The 23,267-nt window shown below is 43.9% G+C and overlaps 1 protein-coding gene across 3 annotated transcripts in view; it reads right to left on the bottom strand.

The window, feature by feature from the left end:
• The window catches only part of ARVCF (ARVCF delta catenin family member), a 137,732-nt gene that overhangs the window by 10,606 nt on the left and 103,859 nt on the right, over window positions 1–23,267 (bottom strand). For all 3 annotated transcript variants that reach the window (XM_041410211.1, XM_041410212.1, XM_041410210.1), the window contains 6 exons: window positions 8,240–8,367; window positions 7,187–7,337; window positions 5,641–5,833; window positions 4,394–4,505; window positions 3,722–3,812; window positions 2,602–2,655 (listed from right to left, as the gene is read on the bottom strand). In XM_041410211.1, the coding sequence (XP_041266145.1) occupies window positions 2,602–2,655; window positions 3,722–3,812; window positions 4,394–4,505; window positions 5,641–5,833; window positions 7,187–7,337; window positions 8,240–8,367 (729 nt within the window). The remainder of the gene's footprint in view (window positions 1–2,601; window positions 2,656–3,721; window positions 3,813–4,393; window positions 4,506–5,640; window positions 5,834–7,186; window positions 7,338–8,239; window positions 8,368–23,267) is intronic.

Raw genomic sequence — 23,267 nt, 5'->3', positions numbered from 1 at the left:
CTGTGCTTGCCTCTGTCAAGATAAGCAGCAGCAGAGATAGGAAGTTCATGATTTGACCAAATAAAATGAGAAATACTTTGAAAGAGTCTGCATTAGAGAAGTAGTACCTCACTGCCCTGAGAACAACAGCTCTGCAAGAAGTTAGAAATCTGCAGTTAGAAAACTGCTTCTCCAATGTTTCATATTCATTTGAAGAGGCAGTCAGAATTAACTACTTCTGTGGCATAAATATCTACATGTATCTTGCTGCTCCAAGGTATAAGTACATGACTCTGAATTGAACCAAAGTTGTTTTGGTCAACAGAAGAATGTCCCATCCTTGGCTTGTTTACTTCCCTCTCTTGGCATCCTGCTTGCTGTTGTCTCTTGCTTCTCTATCTCCCCTTCACTCTACAGCAACATTTTTATGTCATCACAAATTACAGGACCAAATTCATGCCTGCCACTGTCAGTCCATCTGTGTCCTCACACAGTTCTCAACTTAAAAAAGATCAAGCCTCTAAACCCATCAAAGAGGAGGAGGAAAAAGGAAAAGTCATGCCTAAAGATGGGCATGAAGGACAATGGCATTTGAACTCTCTGTCTCTGGTCTGAACAATTTCACCTCCACAGTGCTCCTGTCTGAGTGCCTGCAGTTTAAGGCACACACAGAGTTTTGGAGGACTTGGCACACACTGGAGATCCCTGTTCTGCTGCCCCTGCAGACAGCTCAGGGGCAGGGCTCCAGACACATGGTGACAGTGGCACTGCTGCTCTCCAGCCTGCTGGAGCTGGGGACGCCTGACAAACCTGATTATCCCATGGTAACTCGTAATATGGGGTTTTTTATATCTCCCAGCACATCCACACCATATCCAGGCTGTTCCAGTGCCCCAGACAGCAGGGGCAGACTGGCCCAGACTGCTCTAGTACTGTCAGCTGATGGGGAACGTATCCTTCTGCTCCCTAACCAATGACATTGGCAAAGTGATTTCCTCTGGTGAGAATGACTCCTACAGCATTAGGAAAGAAGCTGAGACAGCACCAGCAATTTTCTTTTTGTGATCTTGAAGCAGAGCCAATGTGGGTTAATGAGAAAGGCCCAGGCACCAGGACAGCCTGAACACTGGAGAGAAGAACCCACAGAGGAGGGGCAGACATGTGGGGATGTTCTGGAACCATCAGTCTTGTATGCATGTACTCAGCACGGGATGAACACTGGGCTGGAAGGACCAGTTCATTCCAGAGTGGAAAAAGAACAGAAATTCCAGAACACAACAGTCCACTACAAAGATAAAATCTGAAAATAAAGTCTAGAGCAGCCTTCTCATATTAATATGCCCGTAAGACAAAAAACATGCAGCATTTGGAAGAGCCTGAAGAAAAGAGATGAAATGCTGTTATTCCAGTTCCCTGGAATTAAGGATAGTGAACTGGATAAACGAAGTTGTGTTATTTCAGAGGTCAGCTGAAAAGAGACTAAAGTCATAGTCATATCGAAGTAAAAAGCACTCAAGATCTGGAATCAAGAAAACTTGACAGATCTCATCTTCTAAAGGTGATAAAAAGACTGGAGAACAGCATGGCCCAGGGAATCTGCCTGATGGTGTACATATGCTGTAAATTTGCATTTTGTTTTGTACTCAGGGCTGTACCAGTAACTCCTGAGAGCATAAGGCAGCAATTAATACTGAGACTATAAACAATCAGCACTGCCCATTCTGCAGCACCTGCCAGCACACAGCTATTCCTGCCAGGCAATCCTCTAAGAAGAGATTTTCTTCCATTGTGAGAACAAATGTTTCAGTGTTCCCTAAGGCAAAATACATATGGACAGTTGATTCATAGCAGGTGGCATCTCGTTTTTCCAAGAATATAAAAGGTAATATATACCTGTTCTTTTACTTTCTCAACATGCTTGGCTTTTTCTTGGCTCTAACTTGCTATTTTATTCAATCACAGTTACTAATAGCAGTGTACCAAACTGTTTGATCTGGAGGCATTCATATAGGTGCATTTTAATAGGTGCAAATTCTCAAGAGACCACACAGCACCTTTATCCACCTTGGTAAAGGTAAAAAAAAGAAGTTTAACACTACAGAGCTTATCAGTCTCAAAGCACATCACTGACAGTCAGTGGCTCTTCTCAGTCTAGAGGAAAAGCCAGGGTTGTTTAGATGCAGGTAAATGGAAAGTAGAGTAATGAATATCACACACACAAACCTATTTTTGGTTTTACCTAAAATAACAAAGGCACGACAGATTTAAACACAAGCAATACACTGAAGTAAGTTTTCAACTCTTTCTTTCTGAATCCTGGAGACTTCCAGATCTGTAATAGGGAATGCAGCTGCCTCAGGGACCAAAGAGTAGAATGAAAGCTGGGTCAATGTACCTCCAATATATGCATTAAGTAGTGGGGGAAAATGGTGTGTACACTCCACATGTATACAAAGGAAAAAAAAAGACGACGACCAATATTTTGTGAGGTAATGCTCTGTTTTTAAATGTCAGCTTTATCCATCTGAGATAATATCTCCTAGAGAAATAGTTGAACTTTCCTGTGAGTGACAGTGTGCTCTATTGGAACAGACAGAGAGTCTGATCTATGACTGAATTTACCTGGGCCAAGTTCATCCATAGGTATCATATCACGACTCCCAGACTTCTCATTATCTAGAAAACAGAAGCATTGGAACAACTTGAGGTACATTTGCTTTTCTCAAAACCTGGTAGTTTTAAATTAGTCACAAAACCAGAGTGGTTGATAAAGTACTGAATGCAGAGATTATTATTTAAAAAATTCCCAAACTATTCAATTGTTATCCATTCAGAAAGGGAAGTCTGAATCAAATTCTCCAGAGAGCACATGTAATCCATGTATTTGCTGCTTTGGCACTGTAATACACAGCTTTCTCTCTCCAACAGAAGCCACAGTTCTGCTTTGGACTACCTACCACGATTAACAAGCTTCTCTTTGGTCTCTCCAGAATAAAAGAGAAGGAAAATAAGTAAGGGTGCAGCTTCTCACAGCACACCAGCCAATCCAGCAGCCTGCTGAGCCAACAGAAAACTAATCCACAAAGAAAACAAGTTTCTTGTCATCAGCAAGCTGACCCAAATCATCCTCTGTCTGCATAATGTGCCAGGTTTGATCAAAGACAGGGAAGGTGGAAACAGGCAGGGCAATGTGGGGCTGTTGTTTCTGCACTAACCTGCAGTTAAACCAGAGAAAGTGCACCAGGCAAATCCTGCTCTTAGCAACCAGAGCCAGGCTCAGAGACACAGCAATCATGGTGAAATTTAAGCTGGTGTTACACTGGTGTTGGTGTGGCTGTGCCTCATGAAAAAGCACAGACAGGATTAGTGAAGCTTGAATAAACTCATCTCCAATAAAAAAGCCCTGCATGGTAGAGGAAGAGGCTGTGCCAAAATGGGCACATTTATTTAAAAAAGGGAAAAACTCCAGTACAGAGTAGGGGTAAGGTCAACCCCACTTGCAGGTAACTGATAACATTGGCACCCAAGCTGAGAAACCAGTATCAGTACTGTACATTCTACTACATTGTAAGGGAAGAAATTCTATCCCTCTCCAAGTAACAGGGACTGATTATTTTGAGACTGTGGGGTAAAAATCATATATGAATAATGCATTTTTACCCCCTTGTGCTGTAACACAGTTACAACAAATCCAGAAAACCAGTAAAGCACTATATGACAAGTGATAAAGAGAAGAACTGACCTTGACTTTTATCCACCAGAGGCAAAGTGCTGTCGTCATAGCCAGACCTGCCAGCAGTACCTTTGGAGCCCTTTGGAGCTGCAGAAACAGACTACAAGACAAAAAACACACAAACACCAAATTGCTACTTGTGGAAACTGAACAATAAAAATAAATGAAGCAACAGCACAGAGAGAGGTTATGGAATGTTCCTAAGCCCCCCTTCTGTTGATAATATGGAATGGAGCTTTTTTCATTTTCACATAGATTTGATGGAGGAATTTTCTCCCTGTTCTCTCAATGGCAGCACTGCTGCCCTGTGAAAAAAGCAAAAGCCTTCCACAAGAAAAGGTGAGGAGGCTGCATCAAGCAGAGGTGGTTGCCCTAGGCTGCTGTGCAGAATATTCAAAGGAGACACAACTAAGACAAGACATGCTAATTCTTCCATGAGTAAATCAGGGAATTTGGGCTGTACAGGATGGCAAACTCCCCAAACCTAAAGAGGTACATTCCACAGACCACAGCAAAGCACAGCCAGCAACTCTATGCAGGATGGTGTTACTGAGTAGGGCACAATCCATTGTGCTCTCACTGGAAGAACAGAAGTGAAAATGAAGATCTACAGACTGCAAGACTGGCCTAAGTAAGGACATCTCCACTCAGGCATTTCCAGAACTTACTTAAGATCTTTACCTGAAAGTGTGACTTGTTCCACCCATCTTTCTGAAGGGCATTTCGTAGTTCTTTATAGCTCCAGATCATCTGAAGAATGTGAGATGCTGCTTTTGTTTCTCTGGGAGACTGGCTGATTTGCAAGATAAAATTACAGTTTAAGTATCAAGCAATGTCTGACTATTTGTATGTTAATAATCCACACAGCTATTATTTCAACCTATAAGTAACGGGATTTATGTGAAATCATTCAGTGACTTCATAATATCTATAGCTATTGGCTGACAAAACCAGAAATCAAAACGTTATGAATTTTGCACATTTCTGTGTTTTCACATGTATTGCTGGACAAGCAAGGTCAGGTCAGGGGCCATGGTGACATTTTTGTCTTGTAGCTGTCATTAACAAAGAACAGACAGATTCCATTCTGCCTGGATTTATTCAGGAAAAAAAAAACCCAAATGAAAAAAAAATTCTAAGCCACTTTTCAAACCTTCATCCCAATGTTCCTCACAATTCAATGAAGTTGCTCCATGGCTTCAAATACCTCACACAGTAATTTCGGTCAGCAAAAAAAGTAAGCTGTTTTTGAACTGAAAATGAAATTTTATCTATTCCTTACTAAGTCAGTACACAGACACCTTTTATAATCTAAAACAGGACTAGATTTTTGGTGGCTCTCATATTTTGTAACAATAAAACCCAAGAAGGCTACTTCAGCCACTCTCCCAGAAGTTTGCAGCAAACACATCTACAAAGTCTAACTACACAAACTACACAAAACATTCCTCCACAGCAGTCAGAACAGAGTTTTTAAATGGAAGAAAATTTGTCACTTAAAATCACCACCACCAGCCCTTTGGCCAGAACAATTACCACACATCGTTAACAATTTCACTTGAAAGAAACACATTTCATCACTGGCATTCCAGCAGTGGAACACTGCCACAGAAAAAAGGCCTTCGAACTAAAACCAAAGATCATGGTTTCACTGCAAATGCTGCCTGGTGCATATATGGTGCTAAGATGACTCTGACAAGGAGAGAGCACGTCTTAACATGACTGAAGTGACTCATGAATTAACCTTTTTCATCAAGTACCTTTTAAAGGTGCTGGCTGCTTTTACTTTGTTTATATTAACTGCTGAAATTACAGCTCTGAGAGGTTGGGATGCTCCAATACTTTCACAAAGCAGAAGCTGCTGTTCATAGTGACATTGTCATGTTTGCAAGGAGTTCTTATACATTTTGCCTTCAACTGTCACTTACCTTGACTTGCTGATAGCTACCAGCTTCTGAATGCCCTGTGTCTGGATCAGAGACCTTGCATTTTCTGAGCTGTCAGTAATGATTTCATGGATGGTATTCAACACTGCAACCACTGTGTCCTCTTCCAGGTTCTTTGCAGATCTCTGCTGCCTGCTGGGCAAATTTCTTACCAGCTCACCCATGGCATAACTACCTAGATAAGGTGAAGAGATACCATTAGGCAGCCCTAATAATAATTTTAGCTTCCCATCCTGAATGATGAAAGTCAATGGTGTTTGCTATGTCGAAAAAACCCCTTATAATGGATGTGTTTTAAAACCACAAGACTGTAACTTCACAGGGTATTTATCATTCATTCAGTATTTCAAGGCGATTGACAGCTGATAAAGCTAAGATAAAAAAGTCCTTCATCATGGATTCTGAAAGGTACTGAGGAGAGAAAAAAGCCATTTTTACTGAGAATTTTACAGCCAACATCTATCATATTTTGCAAAGCCTGAGGCAAAAAAGCATCCAGTAGCTGCTAATGCCAGGTATTCATGCTAATACATGCACATGGTTTACTCAACTTAGCCTGGTAATAGGCCTTCTGGGGCAAGGTGTGCAGCCATGCATTTATTAACCTTCTCCAACAAAGGTAAGAGAGTATTTCCTCCTGGGGGCAGTTAGCCTTCTCCATGTATAGTACTTGAGAGAAAACAGGGAATCTGTATTTTATCATTCCCAGGTATCTATCTGTACCATTTGCCTGGCTACACCTCTGAACTATTAAAATGAGAACCTGACATATTAAGGTAGAATCCCACCTTGCTATTTGCCAGTATCAACTTCAATGATGGCCCTAAACAGGTCACCAGTACTTCCTGGCCTGACAAGGTTAGAGTTTAAACAAATACCTTAGTTAAATACAGAGATCATGTAGAGAAAAACTCATCTCAGCTGAATCTTCCAAGATTCCTGCTTATAGGCAGGTACCACTTTGGAAAGGAGCTAGAGCAGTGCTGAACACCAACTTGAAGAATATTAAGTTGCTTAGTGTCCAGCTTCTACAAATACCCACCAGGCAAAAGGATGAGAAAGGAAGGAGGAAGCAAAAATCCAAAGGTACAACTTTAGAGTACCCTGCACTTCCCCAGGTTAGCTCAGCATGACAGAGGCCAGACTCCCACTCTAACTGGAATAGCAGGCAGGCCTAAGGAGCAACATCTATGAGCCCAAGTCCCACACCAGCCAGAGCTAAGGAAAAGACAAGAAACCTCTGAACCCATCCAAGCCCTCTGCACATCTACACACACTCCTCTCTTGCAGAAACGTACACCTAATGGCACTCCCAAGTTAGAGATCTCCTTCAAGCCAGAGCTTGTTTGAGTGGGCTGGAAATACATTGTGAGCTGACAGCTCTCCCTCCACTTGGTGGCTACAGCCAATCCCAGACAGCATGGCTGGAAACTGCAGAGAGAACAAATCCTCAGCACAAGGGACAGAAAATGTGAGGTCCCTCAAGGGTCTCCAAGACCCCAGGCTGGTTAGAGAAGTTCAGACATACCTATGAGATCTTTATTGCGACGATCCATGGAAAGGTTTCTCAGGGCAATGGACACAGCCCTCACAACCTTGTCTGAGTCAGACTGGAGCAGCTCCACGAGCACCGGCAGCCCCCTCTCCTTCCGCACCGTCGCACGGATGTACGTGGACCACTGATCGGGACACGAGGGAAAAGAAACAACACCAAGTATTGTGAGTTCATATACCTGCTCTTTCCTTGCCCCTGGCATTTACTTCAGTGCTGTAACCCATTTTTTTATCTGCAAAGACCAGTTAGGTTGTGCGTGCTGATTTATCCCATTGCCTTAACCCTTCATTCAAGTTCACCAAGAACCAAGGAAGAAAGGGTGTAGGAGTTCATCCTCCAGCTTCTGGGGAAAGAGGGCAGGAACAGAAGGAAGGAGCATCATCTGCCAGCATCTGTTCTGTCCACACCTTGGTGTGAAAACACATCCCTCTGGATTAGGAAAAAAGAGGTCACTTGGAAGAAACAGTAAAGCATCTAAAGCATCTGTTATCTTCCTCCTCCTCCAATTTCATGGTTTTATTCTGTTTCATGATTGTTTTTCAAACAAGCCTGAATTATTTAAAATAAGCTGTACCCAAGGCAGCTGTGAAGCACCACCCTGTCAACCCTCAGGCTGCTATCAGTCCCACTTTGCTGAGCAGTTCTAGAAGTGATCAGCGCTGGGGATGCTTCACAGAGGGTGTTAGGGGACACTCTGGAGGGCAGTTTCCTCAGCAAACTGTCAATCCAACAAATTAAGTATTCAGAACACCTAACTATCTAATACCAGGCTTTTCTGAATGGACAAAGCAATGCTTAAGTGGCTGAAGTGGTGGCACTGAGCATAGTTCCACTATGTAAACATCACCAGTCCAGAAGATGCAAAACATTTTCAATAAGAAAATGGAAGTAATTTCCTTAACATTCCCACCTCCCTCCTTTTTAAAGGAGATACAAATGTACAATGTAACAGCACACCTACAATGGGACATCCCCTTATTCTTTACTTACACAAAGGAAACAAAAAAGACTGAAGACTGTGCTCACCGTCCAGTTGCCAGCACTAAGGTTCTGCAAAGCTCCTGCTGCAGCTTCCAGAGTGTTGAAGTTCTGACTTTCAGTGAGGATGGAGAGGTACAGTCGGACCACATCTGGCTGGTACAATAATTCAAAGCCTGCAGGTGGGGCAAGAGGAGAACAGAAGCAAGAGAAGCAGAGAACACAATGAATAAACAAACACATACCCCTATTCAATAATGTAAGAGAACAACCAAGTGAAAGCAGTGACAATTCAGAAAGTAGAGCTTCTGCCATGACCAAGACATTCTATCCACAGTTGCTGGAAATGGTGGAGACAGCAACTCATACAGAGAAATGTTCACCTGGGCTGCAGGTCACTTTGCTTGTCTAAAGGCTGACAATTCTTTCTGGAATCTGTGCTATGCTATAAACTGCCCAGCATGCAGGTGGTGACAAGAGACAATTTTTGCCTGCAATACACAATTATTATTCTGCATCTCTAGACTGGGCTGCAAATTCACCTTGCACTTCTTTCCTTGTTCTAGTATCTCTCAATACTTTTAGAGATACAAAGAGCAGGACCAACAGAGTGAGCTACACAATCCTGTCAGCCACGCCCTGCACACACCCACGGGAAAGAAGGAAAAGGCAAGGTGTCAAAGGGACCAGAACCCCCCAAGTGTGAGTGGCAAGGAGGAACACTGACTCTAGTTCAAATATTCAGCACAGAAATACGCCGGCATTGTCCCACACTGGGAGACTGTGACAGCCACATCTGTTCACTGCAGATCCCCAGAGTCACTGTACCAGCTGTGCAGTTTAAGCATGACAGGAATGAGAGCTACTCCCAGCTCTTTCCTTTTGTGATGCTGAGTAACTGACAGTTCCATCGTGTCCTGACTTCCTCGTCCACAGGATTAGGATTTATGCATCTACCCACCTTAAAAGTATCTTAGGCAAGAACTCCATCACTCCAAATTGCTGAACAATTTGAAGCAATTTTTACCTATCTTCCTTCACTAAGTGTAGCATGACACATTGCATGAAAAAGGGCGGAATATGCCAAGCATCTGCTTAAATGACTGGCCAGACAAACCATCTCAAAGTGCTGTTCGGGTTATGCGAACAAAAAACTAAACCCCCAAATCGCCTTGGTGAGTGCACAAAGGCACAAGCAAGCTCTGGTCAATGTGACTCATCTGCAGTCCTTGTAGCTGTCTGCTGGTCTTTGGGATGTTTGCAGTAAGCATTAGGTAATGCAGCAAGCATTACCTAGGAGAGGATTTCTAGAAAAACATGACATCAAAGAAAGCATGAAAGTGTGAAGAAGCCTGGGCAAAGAGGCAATTTCAAGCTTCTTTTGAGCAAAATCATTTTTATTATTTGTACACGTGAAAAGAATGTTCTTCACATAACAAGATGCTGTCCTAGAATTATAGCATAATTCAAAGCAAGTCTTCCACTAGCAAGACAGGAAACCTCCAAACACAAATCACTTTCTTTCTTCAGCACCTCCTCTTCAAAATCACCCATCTCTCATACACACATCACAGATTACCATATTTTAGACATCTTCAAGCAATGCTGTCCTATCCAGTGGATTTTTTTTTTTCTTCCCTATTGCTAAAGGCTTCCTGAAATACAAGCCTCCACATCCTTCATACAGCTGCATGGCTTTTTGAGTCAAGATCTCACCCTCTAAATGCCGTGTAACACTGTCTACGAACACAAGCTGTGTTAACCCCCTGGCTGTACAGCAGGTACTTAGCCCACTGAAAGCAAGCAAACACCATCAGCCAAGGTTTGTTCCATACCAAAAATCCGATCAATGCACGAGGATCCAAGAGGATCCATGCACTGGTTCATACTTTCCGTGCTCAGCCTCTCATGTGCCCCCCAGCACGCCCGGATCCTTCTCCAGTGACCGGACACTGAACCTGCTCCACGTCCGTGCCTCGTTTTAATGCCACCACTTGCCTGCTACACATGACACCCTACGGATACGTGCAAGCTGCAACAGATGGAACCCCCAAAGGCATCCTGCCAATCCATACCACTGACTTTCCTCTTCTCGAGTGTCCTCCCCTTGCACTGGGATCATTGCCCTCTATACTGAATGCTGAGGAAAAACCATCGTTACTTAAGCCATGAAGCATGAACAGTTGTACAGCTTTTCTCCATTCCTTGAATAAGTCTGTGATTATCTGACTCCAGTACGACCTTCATATCACCCTTTTCCCCTGCCGCTCCACAAGGTGAATTGGCAACCTAAGAACTTCTCAAGAAAAAACACTGCTGATAAGTGCCTGGTGTTCCTTTCCTGAACACTAATACTTAAAAATCTCTTAGGATAGCCTACTGGAATTTTGACACTGTTATCTTTTAAGGGAGCTTTGCTGAAATGTAAATCAGATCAGCAGAAGAGATGAAGGCAGGTTCATTAACAGATAATATTCATACAGAACATTTTCTGCTTCTGTATCTGAGCTCAGACTTGCCTGTAGTTCAACAGGATGCAATTGTTCAGCCAGTCTTCTGTTTAGAAGTACCTGGTTGTAATTTTGGCACACCTGGAAACAGCCCCACACCGTTACTCTGTCCTGTTATTTAAATGCAGTCTGTGATGTGCCCTTTCTGTCAGTCTGTACGTTCCTTTTTGACTGGACACACTTCTTTCCTCAGCACCTTGCTGTGTGTGGATGCTGAGATGCTCCAAGCCCCTCACCTCTGCTCCCCTTCTGTGGCCACAGCTGCATTCCAGTCACGCACCTCTCACCCGCTCTCTGTCATTACCTCTCTCCATGCATGAAAGCATCTCCTTTTTCCTCCTTACGACGGTAAGAGCATCTCAAAAATGCCTTCACCTTCTCTATTCAATAATGCACAGCACTTTCTTTACCAACCACCAGTACCTTCCTGCTTTGGGGCATAACTCCTTAGCAGGTGGTGGCTGATTCTCACCTCACTCCACACCCCCCCATCTTTTCAACTACATTTATTCCTCTGCCCTACTGGCATCTGTCTCAAACAGTGCCAGCCAGTGCTACACACCACACACAGCTCTGTCCTCCCTCCTGCCTCCCCTGCTCCTCTCCCAGCACTGCAGCTGGTCTGGGTCAGCCTGGGTATGCCAGGGAAAAGCAGCACGAGTTTCTAAAGCCAAGCACCAAGAATGCCCCTCATGCAGGTTGCTCATTAGCAGGGATGAAAAACTAATAATGAGAAAGTTGCTGCTGCACTGGAGGGTTTTCCCTCTCTGACAGCAAGCTGACACTTTTCATAAGCACTATAGTGTCTTAAAAAGAAACAAACAAGTTTTAGGTTTTCTCCATCTGCCTCCTGTCCTAATGAATCCAGCTCTGCTATTTATAGGATGCAATTTGTCTGAGTTATTATGAATTTCCTTCCAGTGTTGCATGAAGGTCTTGTACATTTTTCCATGAAGTGCTTCAAGCACGTTCCTGGGAAGCACAGCTGGTCTCACCTCCATTAAGCACTTGCTTCTTTTCAAAACTGATTTCCTTAATTTCAAGATCATCTTAATTATTTTTTCAGGTAATGCTACTTTTATGCAATATACAGCTAACTCCTTACACCCATTTAAAAATGGATAGAAGAAAAGAGGGTCATTAGTGATAGAGAATACATCAAATGATAAAAACATCCACTGTTTTTCTTTTTTCTTTAAAAAGCTGTTTTAATTATAGCCCAGATTTAGCACTGCCCTTAAAAAGATAATCTTCCTGGAATAAATGAGATTTTTCCATTGGTTATGGATTTGTGCTGAGTTGCAATCTACACTGTTTCCTCCTGGAAAAGCATGGAGATAAGTAATTTATTGCTTCTTTCACTGCAGAAAGCAAAGCAAACAAGTTCACTGTATTAGCTTTTGGCTTTCAGAGAAATGCCTTGGACAGCCATGTCACTGTGAGCATCAGACCTTTTGCAGTGTGTAAGCATTCCCCCAGCTAACAAGAACGTGTCACAGAGGAGTACCTTCCATATCAGAGTCATCTCCAACACACTGCAGTCTCATCTTTCTGAGAAATAGAAGATGAGCTTTTCTGCAGCAGAGTTGCTCAGAATTGGCAAATGGGACCAGTTCTGTGTGAAGGTCACATTACCAGGATGTGGCAAGTAGATTACTTGCCCAAAGAAGCACATACAGCAATTTGAATCCTGAATGGAAAACACCTGAGGAATTAGCTGGGCTGATTAGCCATCTCCATCCCTTCAGCCCTTAGTCCCCGCGCTGAGAATGATGCAGCAGTTCCTGGATTATCTCCTCCACAAAACTACTTGCTTTCATCTTGGCAATGCTGATCCTGTGCCTATACTTAGCTACATTCTGGCAATAACATAAGATACTGCACCAGGTGCCTATCTCTGATACACTCACTTAATCCCAAATTCAGACAACTCTTTTTGGGACAAGGCTGCCAAAGCTATTCCCCTTCACCACCCATTCCACTTAGGATTTATTCTCCCACCACAGGCATGGGAAATTATACACATGTGGATGCTGGACAGATGAGGAATCTCCTGCTGCTGCAGCAGAAATACACTGCTTAATTTTCTATCCACACAAAACCTCTGGACTGTTTAAAACAACTGTCAAATTTCAAATTTAATAGGAAGCTGGAAGGATGTTGGCAATACTGTACAAAAAACCTAAGCAACTCCTAAACCAGGGTTGGGGGAGAATCACTGAAGTGAACTCTGACACCTACTCACTCTTGCAGGGTGCAGCCACAATTCCCACTCACTGCACTTTGCTTCCCGACGGAAGATGCAGCAGCACCTGGACTCCTTTCGGGCTGCCATACAGCAGGAGGTGCATTCCCAGCCACAGCCCCGGGGGGCTGCCGGCGCTGGGAGCTCTGGGGCCGCTGTGCTCGCCCTGAGCCGCACCTGCAGCGCCGGCAGATGGAGCGAGAGGAGCCCGGACCGCGCGTCCTCCGCAAGGTCACCGAAAACACTTTGCACAGTGAAAAAGCATCTCCCTCAGCAACTAGGAAACTATCAGCCAAAAGCCAAAACCAAAAGAAAAAAAAAACAAACAAAAAACCAAAAAAGAAAGTAAAGAGTCATGACAGTAAAAGAAATGAACACTAAGAATGTGCACAAAAGAAAAGCTCCGCAGCCCTTGGACTCCTGCCCTCTGCTGACAACCGGCCGGTACCTTCACCACAGCTTGTGCACTTCATTGTCTGCAAGGTCTAAACCAGGGCTCAGACGTATTTGCTACAAAAATGTTTTCAGAACACTTCAGCAGCAGATCAGTGCTGCAGTTCAACTCCCCCCTTCCAGGAACCCCTCACCCTGCAGTGTGGTTTCACAGCAGACTACATGAAAAGCCCCATAGAAGGCTGGGGGAGGCAGCTGGTTACATTTATAAAAACAGTAATCAGATCCCTAAAAAACCTGACCGATCAGCTCCCTTCTATCTGCACGCTGTGCTTCAGCACCCAGTGCACAGAGCAGCTTGAATGCCAACATAAACTTGCAAGGTTCTTCTAATTGAAAGGCTTAGCAGCAGCGCGAACGCAGCCAGCTCCGGCAGAGCCAAACGCTTGGCAGAAGTGCCCGAGAATGCAGCTCGATGCAGATACATGCAGAATACTGAGTGTCACACAGCACAGGCACAGCAAACTCTGCGACGAATGAAGATGAAATAATAGGTGGAAAGTTCTGAACAGTCCCTGTGGCTTTCACTTCAAGGTACAGCACAAGTCAGGACAGGTACTGAGCCTACTGCAGAGACTGAATCACAAATGCAGCATCCACCACTGAGCAGCAGCTCTGAAGACAGACAGAACAGCCTTTGAATAGTACTGAAAAGTACAACCAGAATAACGTGGGACACACGAGACTCGAATCAGCTAGAGGGAATGTTTAAGAAGAATTTTCTATTTAGGAAATGAGCACCACACTGTGTGACCTTTCCAACTAATCTACTAAGTCATACAGAAGTTCTAAAATGATGTAAACTCTTCCCAGCTTATCACGTACTCCCACAATGACAGCAGCACTGGCACACTACTCCAAAAGGGAAGCAAACAAACCCCCAGCCCAAAGGATGTAACAGGAATGCTACCAGCACTACCAAGAGTGAGGTATGCAAAAAAACAACACAGGGAGCTAGGGTGACTGCAGGGAAGACAGAAAGGCAGCGAGGAAAGGAAATGTTAGAGGGCAAGGCAGTGCAAGACAAAGAAAGGATACCTGGGAAAGCAAACGGTCTTTTGCTATTTCTATTACTCTTTACATTTCCCAAGCTCCACAAGCTGTCATCAAAGTACCTTCATACAGAGTGTGACTTGTACAAGGTTGGTTACATCCCACTTCATATCCAAAGAAAATGCAATTCAACAAAGAGGTGTCTCAATCAAACACAACCCATTTTGACCTTGTATTGACTTGTTTTCTGTGACCACACATTTTAGAGCTAATACAGTTTTCCCTTTCCAAAGGGCCTGCAAGCAGCATTTCTCCCAACAGTGTCTGACACACTGCCCAATACAAAGTCTTTTTCCAAACATATGCAGCTGAGTCTCCTGGCAAATGGAGATGTTCCATTAACAGCCTTTTCTCCTCACTAATCAGTAGCAAAGGCTCTGGAGGACCAACACTTAATAAGAATCTCAAAGCTGCTGCAGATAACTGGAGCACTACCCAAGCTACTGGTTCAAAAGGGGAATGCTCTGTCCCACAGGGCTGCCACCAAAGCACAGGGAATCCCCAGCAGCCAGGCTGATGCAGGGATAGGAGAGCTGCTAGACGTCTGCACCTGCAGGGCAAGGAGACACGTGGGTGAACTGCAGCACATTTAAGCATTTCTAGGTCACCTTTGGCAATGTTTTTTGTTTGCTTTTGAGAAACACCATTGTCACAAGCAGTAATGCTTTGGACTGGACTTAAGCCCTTTGGCTGCATTATTAAAATGGAGAGTTCATGTACATAGCTTCCTTTACCCCAGTCCCAGAAGACTTGCCTCTGACCTTGGGGGCTCTCAGTACAGTACATGAAATGTTAGCACTTGCTCTTGCACCAGCTTCTCTAATTCCAAGTTATTTTTATTTACTTCACAGTGATAACTGAAATGCAGTTTCTTTTAAAGAGAACAGGACAATCATATTATTCCAAAAGCAAATCTGTTTTGAAATGCAATTTGTATCTAAAAATCAAAGAGTAAATAAAATTTTCTCCCTCTCTCTTGCACACAGAGCACACACTGGAGTCTCTGGGCTGTGAGCTACATACCAAATGCAAACTGTTTGGAAGGATGGGCTGCTCTTTTCCCACCACCAGCTTACCATGGTGTTTGCAAACTCCCAGAATGCAGCCCAGGCCCTGCATCACCATTGCAACATCTCAAAGTGGGACTTGGTTCAAAATCCTGGCTCACATACCTGAGTGAGTACAAAACTAATTTGCATCAAAGGTCTGCCAGCTCTGCAGGGTTTCAGAGTGTGAACTGCCAGCGATGCTGGGGTATGGAATTTCTGGCAGCTCAGGCACACCCAGGACTCTAAGCTAGGGATGAACACTCTCTGGCCTGGAGAAAGGCTGTGTCTAGGGGAATCTCTCTTACTGGTTGCCCCTTACTCTTGCCTCAAACACTACAGTGTTTCAAGACAAAAGACTGATTATGCTTATCAGGCTGGTGATGTCACTGACAGCAGATCAATTTGCCAAGGGAGCAGCAAAGCTCCTAGATGTGAGCAATCCTGCCTGCTCCCTTCAGGGAAGCTCCTTCCTGAAGCTTCCTGGTTGGGCTCACACGTCTAACAGCTGATACCAACAGGAGCTGGGCACAGTGATGATGTGCATTGCACTGGGGACTCCTTAAACAGACAGCAACCCAGACAATGCATACAAGATCAATATCAAGCGTGTCATTGATCATGTTATGTTTCCCTGGGAGGGAAAACCTGAATTTCCAGATGCTGTCTGCTACATCACAGGGATATTTGAACAGCAGTGACAAGGTCAAACATCCATGCTTACTCTTTTAGATCTCAGTGCTGCTGCTGTTCCTGTTGGCCATGGGTGCTCCCGATATGTCTGCTCCTGTCTCTGCGAGGGTCCAGGATTACATGACTGACTGCTTTTCTTTCTCCTCTCTGAAAGGACCCAGATGGCAGTGCTTGGTGACTGCCCACAGGCCCTGAGGGGTGTCTCCTTGCTCCTGTCACCAAACAGCTCTATTTTGTCACTCGTCCTTTTTAGCCAGAGAAAGCAATTCCAAGGAATTGCACAATCCTCTCCAGAAAGGATAACACTGCCCAGCCTGCCTGGCTTACCTGGCTCCTGGTGCCTGGGCCAGTGACACCAGTAGAAAATGTGGAGAGGCTCAGAACTGCCAGCTTACCAACCTCAGCGCTGCAAGCTCCAGCCAGGAATATGTGGGGATACCACAATAATCCAAACCCTTAACACTGTCCAAGATAGTTTCCTAACATAATGAGGTGACACTGCAGAATGCCTCATCTGGGTACAAACAGGTGGGAAATGGCCCTTTCTTCCTCATGGGGAAAGGCTGTAAGTGGAGGAATCTCTAGGCCTGAACATGCTTACTCTCTGCCTTGGTAGGGCTTGAATCCACTGCTTTTTGGAGCATACTGCATTTTCCATTTAGCTAAGCTTTCCCAAAGGAACAAAATAAATAAAAAGATGGCTGGCAAAGTTAATGAGGACTGGGAATGTGAGGAAAATTATTACTTTCCATATTAGATAAACAAATGTGTTTTTTCAACTGTGCATTCACGTATTCATGCCAGAACATGCGTGTTTTCTGAGACTTTTCCTTGAACTCAAACAACCAAATGCAGGCAAAAATATTTTCCTTACAACCCTCACCTACAGCTCGGTAAAGCACAACACAGCTTTCTGATCATAGCTGCCATGTGGTGCAGCTGAAGAGACCTGAAACTCTTTTCACTGCCATTACTGGTGCAGATGCCTAATTGTCCAGCCCAACCATCAGCAGGTTTGAGCTTAGTGTGTAAAATGTGTTTATTAAAAGAGAGATACTGAGTGATTCTCTGAAGGAAAGCCCATTAAAAAAAAAAAAATACATGGCAGCTATGTCCAGTAGTAAAATACAATGTGTTGCTGTTAGTATCTTATCAGCAAGTCCAAGGGCCTCATAACAGAAGAATGTCTCAGAACTAGAGTCATCACTGAAAATCAATAGCACTGTTAAGGGACTGCTTCCTTTAACTTGTGGCTGCCTGAGTCTACCATTTTCTTTCCTCTAGTCTTCTGTGTGTGTTTAACCAAGGATCATATGTTCCAAATTGCCCTTTTTTGGCCTCGAGCCCCTGTAAAACTCAGCTTTGCAGTTCCAGATGCCAATCAGCTGCTCTTACTCCAGGAAGCTAACGAGCTTTTAGCTCAGTAGAAACCTGTCGGCAGACAAAAACTTACTGCAAAAGGAGTCATGCTTTAGTCCTTGGTTGCAGATGCCACCTAAGCATATTTATTTTATTAAAAAAATTCTGACTTTATTTAGAACTGTTGAGATATTGAACAGCTTTATAAACTTTCTGTCATAAAATGCCAGCAAGAAGCACAGCAAAGGGAAGAAACACTCCAGCAGACAGCTGCATGACAAAATAAGAAACCCTACATGCATATTTAGTTGAAATATCCACACACCCTCCGACATTCAGTACTGAGGTATGCAAGAAAGGTATAAAACACACAGAAAATGCTTTCTTACCTTGCAGACCTCTTCTTATCTGCCTTCCTGTCTTCTAGACGGTGTATGAAACATGCTGGAACGTGACGCCAGGTATGATCCCACCAAGTGCCCTCCCCTCCCACATGAGACTAGTCACAGAAGCCCAGTAAATCAAAGCTTGTGAGGGGCTGTGGAGTGAGGAGAGGGTGCAGGCTCTGCAGTGCACAGCCATGGGCTCCGGCAGCCCACACTCCCCACAGCCGTGGGCTCCGGCAGCCCACACTCCCCACAGCCGTGGGCTCCGGCAGCCCACACTCCCCACAGCCGTGGGCTCCAGCCCCAGGCAGCAGCACACTCGGAGTGCCGAGGTGTGAGGTGGCTCCGCAGTGCCGGCAGCCAAGGGAAGGAGCGGCTGCAGTCCTGGAGCCAGGCTGGGCTCAGGGTGGCTGCAGCAGTGACCAGGGCTTTCTCTGGACACAGCAGCCACGCTCCTCCAGACCTCCAGAGATGCTGTTTCCACCAGGCCTGTGGGGAGCCGAGGCGTGAGAGGACGCACAGCACCTTCTGCGGTCAGCCCTTCTGTGCCGTTACACACCGGGGTGATGGCACTAAAACCAACCAGCAAGGCAAACTCAAATCCTCCATCACTCAGGAATTTCCAGAAACAGGATTACTTTGTCAGATGTGGGACTTAGGGGGTTTCCACTAACTCTCCTTCAAAACATCCCTGCTGCCGAGGGACCTCCTGCTCGGGTGTGAAAGCCCACACGGTCCTGACAAGTGCTTGGGTGGATCAGAGTCGGAGCTGCGACAGACAAGGATCGACTGACAGCATTTCCACTCGGGCTGGCACCTGTCAGGTTCTCCCCTTAGCAGCACGCCTGGGTTTTATCTTCAGTGCCAAGGGAAAAACAACGTCAAGAAAAAAACCCCAAATCTTTCAGAGCTCATGCACACTGAAATATGCTTAGAAGCCAAACTGAAAGCTTCTTTCTGGGTTACTCATGCTTCACCGAGTCCTCTTATACTTCCACTGCTCATCATGATTTTTATATAAAGTCTCATAAATGGTCATAAGCCATTACACAGGTATTTGGTTATTCATATCAATTCAGCTGCTTGTTAGAGGATCGTCTGCTTAAGGCAGTGAAGGGCTGCAGAACTCCACAGCTCGAATTCCTCAAATAAGGCAGAATAAATTTTTCTATTCTCCAGTGGATATACCCTCACAGAAGTATCAAACATCTAAAAATACATGCCAGAAAGAAGGAAATATTTTGATATAAACAACTAATCTTTTTTGGGGGAAGCTTAGCAGAATCCAAGCTCAGCAGAGGCTACCAGGTCCAGTCTCAGTCTGCAAAAATGGAAGGTCAGTGGCCCCTAATCACTGGGACCAAAGCCTGTTTGGTTCATTAAATGGGAAGTCCTGCAATCTTGCCTTTATAAGCATTTTATAAGCAACTGACATATGGAAAGACTCCCCCATGTTAATAAATAATTTATTATACGCCAACCCAAACACTTCCTCCAATCCTGTTTGTGTCCTGAAATTGCTAATTAGTTCCTGCTCCAGCTTCCAAAGTCAAAAGTGTGTTTCAATTCCTCTCTCCATTTAATGAAAGCTGCCTCATGCACCCAAAGGCAGCCCAGTGCCTCTAATCTGTCTCAATTACAGTCACTGTGCTGCTGTCAGGCAAGTATCTCCCAAGCATCCAAGAAAAAGAATTTGATGTTTTCAATGTCAAATGAATGTCAGGCCAGAGTGGAAGCAGAACAAAAGGTTTTCCTTAACTTCTCTAATAAAAAAAATGTACCTTGCAGCCCAGCTTTTTAAAGGTACCATATTTGGGTACTTAATTCTCACGGATTTCAGTGTAAGCTAGAAACATTAATGCCTCAAAGAACAGAGATTCTGCATTCATCCTCAAAGCACTATATCCAGGCAGGGATTACAGATGATGAGAGACAAGAGAAGATGCTGCTGCTCCTCCCTCATTTAAATTGGGACACATTGGAACATACCACATCAAAGTATGAGGGAACAGGTACTCTCCCTCTTCCTGCCAACCACTCTCTGCAGCTTTCTGGAAAACCAGGGAAATTTCTATAAAAAGTAAACCCGCCTGCTGTTCGGTGCACTGCCTGAATATTGGATAATCACAGGCAGAACTGACACAAAACCAGCTCTGCCTATAGAATAATAGATTTCCTGGAAACACAGATCTTGCTGTAAAACTTAAAGTTGGACTAAAATGCGAGGTAAGACAACATGATCTGGAGACAAGTAGCTCCCTGAAGCCTTAGCTGGCTAAACACACACACACACAATACAACCACAAATAAATCTATTTGCAAATTGAAAAGAAAAAGAAGAGGTTGGGGCCCTAGTGTGTAGAAACGAATGAGATACTTTGCTGCAATGAATAGAAGGAGCACAGAGACATTTTTCAAGAGGCAAAGGGGAATATTACACAGCATCCAACTGCAGCCTGCCCCATATTCACCACCCTACAGCAATGCCCTGCATTCATAAAGCAGCAGAAAATCATGAGAAATTCTACAAAGCCACAGAAGCCACTACCACAAAGCAACTCTGACAGTTTCTTTGAAACCACTTCATCACCTTTAGAACAGTGAAAAGATCCCAACCCAACAGCCACTTTGTCTAGGAGAGTTTTCAATTTCAACACAGCTTTCTTATGGTAATATCATGCAATTAAAAATTGAGCTTAAAATTACCCATGTAAAAGATTCTAAGCAGAAGCTGACATTTACTGTGGAGGTTGTTCATGCCTATAGAAAACTCTGAAAAGGTCAGTATAAATGTAAATAAGGAGAGATACTTCCTCAGGAGTATAGAAATTTCCATCATGTTAGGGCCCATATCCATTTCTCCATGTAAGGCAATGTTATGAATGCCCTGATGGCTTCTCGTGGGCCATGAGTCCAGAGCTTGATATGGAAATAGGTCTCCAGACTTCAATGAAACAACTGGCAGCAAATTTTCAGTGTTTTAGGGAAAGTAGGATCCAGCCACCCAGAAAACTGCCAATACAGTTTACTGTCCATGGGTTTAATCTCAGCAGAGTTTTCAGCAAACGGGATGATGGATTTGGAAGGGATGTGCTCGTCAGAATTTAACTATTAAGAAAACCTTGCAAAACTGCCCAAATTCAAGTCTCATGTGCATTTCCCAATTCTTACATTTTGGGCACTATCACTAACCCGAAATACTCTCCTGGGAGCAGCCCTCGTATAATTGAATAAATGGGATTAGGTCTCATGCTCCTGACACCTCCAGTTTCTCATTCCTTGAGAAATTCTGAACACACCTCAGTCATTCTTCCCACCTCTCTCACACATCTGCAGGCTGCCATGTGTGCTCTCTCACTTTATTACTCAATGTGAAAAGTAGCCCCAAAAGGGAAGTGGGAAACCTGCATCCACAAGGAACGCAGGCTTCCAATTTCCTAAGTGTATAAAGGCCACTGGGGACACTCCAGGTAAGGCAGATCCTTTCTCTAGACCTTTCTCTTGCCCCCTCACACTCTGAATGAGTCTTTGGAGATGTTTTCGTTGCTCATTATTTTTCAGCTCTCAGCAGGATAAGATGCAATTATATGCTCAATTGTGATTACAGATTTGCTGGTTGTGATTTTAGAGGTCTCAAAACAAAAGTCATTAGATTAAATGCTCTTCCTGGCTTTGTAAGACAGGGACAAGAAGAACTGACATCTCTAAATGGAGTGGGCTTGCTAGCATGAGCAAGCTAGGAAGATACTGCTTTAGTAATCAGGAAATCCCATCTCTGTTCCCAGCTGTGCCACTGAAATGCCCTTTAACTGCACAACTCACTTCAGCAGTGGTATCCTCTTTCCCTCCCCACACAAATTCAGTCTTGCTTTTATCTCAAGCTGGCCTGCTCAAGTGGACTGTCACAGCGTGTTGTACTTACTCTTTACTGAGGCTACTGGCAAAAAACCCACAAAGTTGCTCTAGACATACCCGACAAAAACAACAGGATTTCTAATAAAGAGATGGCAAGGTGTGCAAAACACAAATGAACTGGGCACAAGGTGCAAGGACTGCTCCTTCCAGATCTGTCTGAACCAGTGTCTATTCCTGCACAGACAAGTAACATTTCATGCTATTACAGACTTCCAATTTTCCCTGTGATCAAGACACAGAAAATTCAGGGCTGAAACTAATGGTCTGTGAGGCCGAAATAAAAACGCTCTCCTTTCTACCACATACTGATCAACATTCTCACTGATCACCTGGAAATGCCTGGGTCAGCAATCAAGCTCTCAGTGGGTTCAGAACAACCAGCAGTTGGATTGACATTGCTTTCTAAACCATGCAGAGGTAAGGTTCCCCCTGCCTCTAGCTGACAGGTAAATTTAAGTGACTGCTTTACCATGTAAAATGCCTGCCTCTCAGTTCAAGGTCATTTTTCTTCAATCCACAGTTAGAGGTATATGGCACATTAAGTCCTGTAATTCCCCTGTCATGGTGGAGAAGGGGGGGAGCTTTTAAGCCTGTGCAGAGCACTTGGGGTTACAGACATAAATATGGCTTTACATAGCAGCTTTCACATTCAAGATATCTCACAATGGTTTACAAAGTAATGAGTCAGATAATAGGTCTGCAGCAGCTGTGCAGGTACATTCACTGGAAATTAATGCTGCAAAACCAGAAGTCTTAATTTTTGGTTCTTTTTTGGTTCTCTTTATTTGCTCTTCTGAAAAACATGACGGCAGCTTCAGCCCAACTAATGAGCATCAGTGGCTTCTGCAATTTAAAATGCCCAGGTTATTTGACATTCCAGTTTGTTTTAATTTCCAGTTTAACTCTATGATTAAAGCTCTCCATTAACTATAATACTGTTCAAGCAAAAGTGGAAAAAAATTCTTGTACCTCCCTGTCTTGGCTGCACTGTAAGGAAGGTCTCCTTGCCTGATCTCTAGTACCACAATTTGCAATTAGTTCAGAATCACACAACTATCTGATTTTCATTCACTTTTCAGTCCCCCATCATTAGCTGTTCTAAACAGACCCTCAAAGGCTGATCATCAAGTGTTCTGAGGATTCCATGGTTTATTGTGCTGGCACCAGTAAAGTATACATTGTAAGTAAAAATATATTTTTCTTTGAAACAAGCCATATCTTGAGGTGCAACCTGAATACACTCAATTTTGTATATATGCTCCTTTCTCAGGTTCCATGGGTAAATGGACTTTCTCATTCTTCTCATCTGAGTCACCTAATCCACCAGTTGTGGATTGTTTTGGAAAAACCTGCTGGTTTTATGCAGACATACTTTTCCTGGCTGACTCTGTAATCAGTTAATGAGAGTCACACAGA

This window comes from Onychostruthus taczanowskii, unplaced genomic scaffold (assembly GCF_017590055.1).
Source record: "Onychostruthus taczanowskii isolate IOZ18803 unplaced genomic scaffold, ASM1759005v1 scaffold32, whole genome shotgun sequence".
NCBI classification, from domain to species: domain Eukaryota; kingdom Metazoa; phylum Chordata; class Aves; order Passeriformes; family Passeridae; genus Onychostruthus; species Onychostruthus taczanowskii.
Note: the sequence above shows the minus strand (reverse complement) of the source record. Positions and strands in the feature narration are given on the sequence as shown.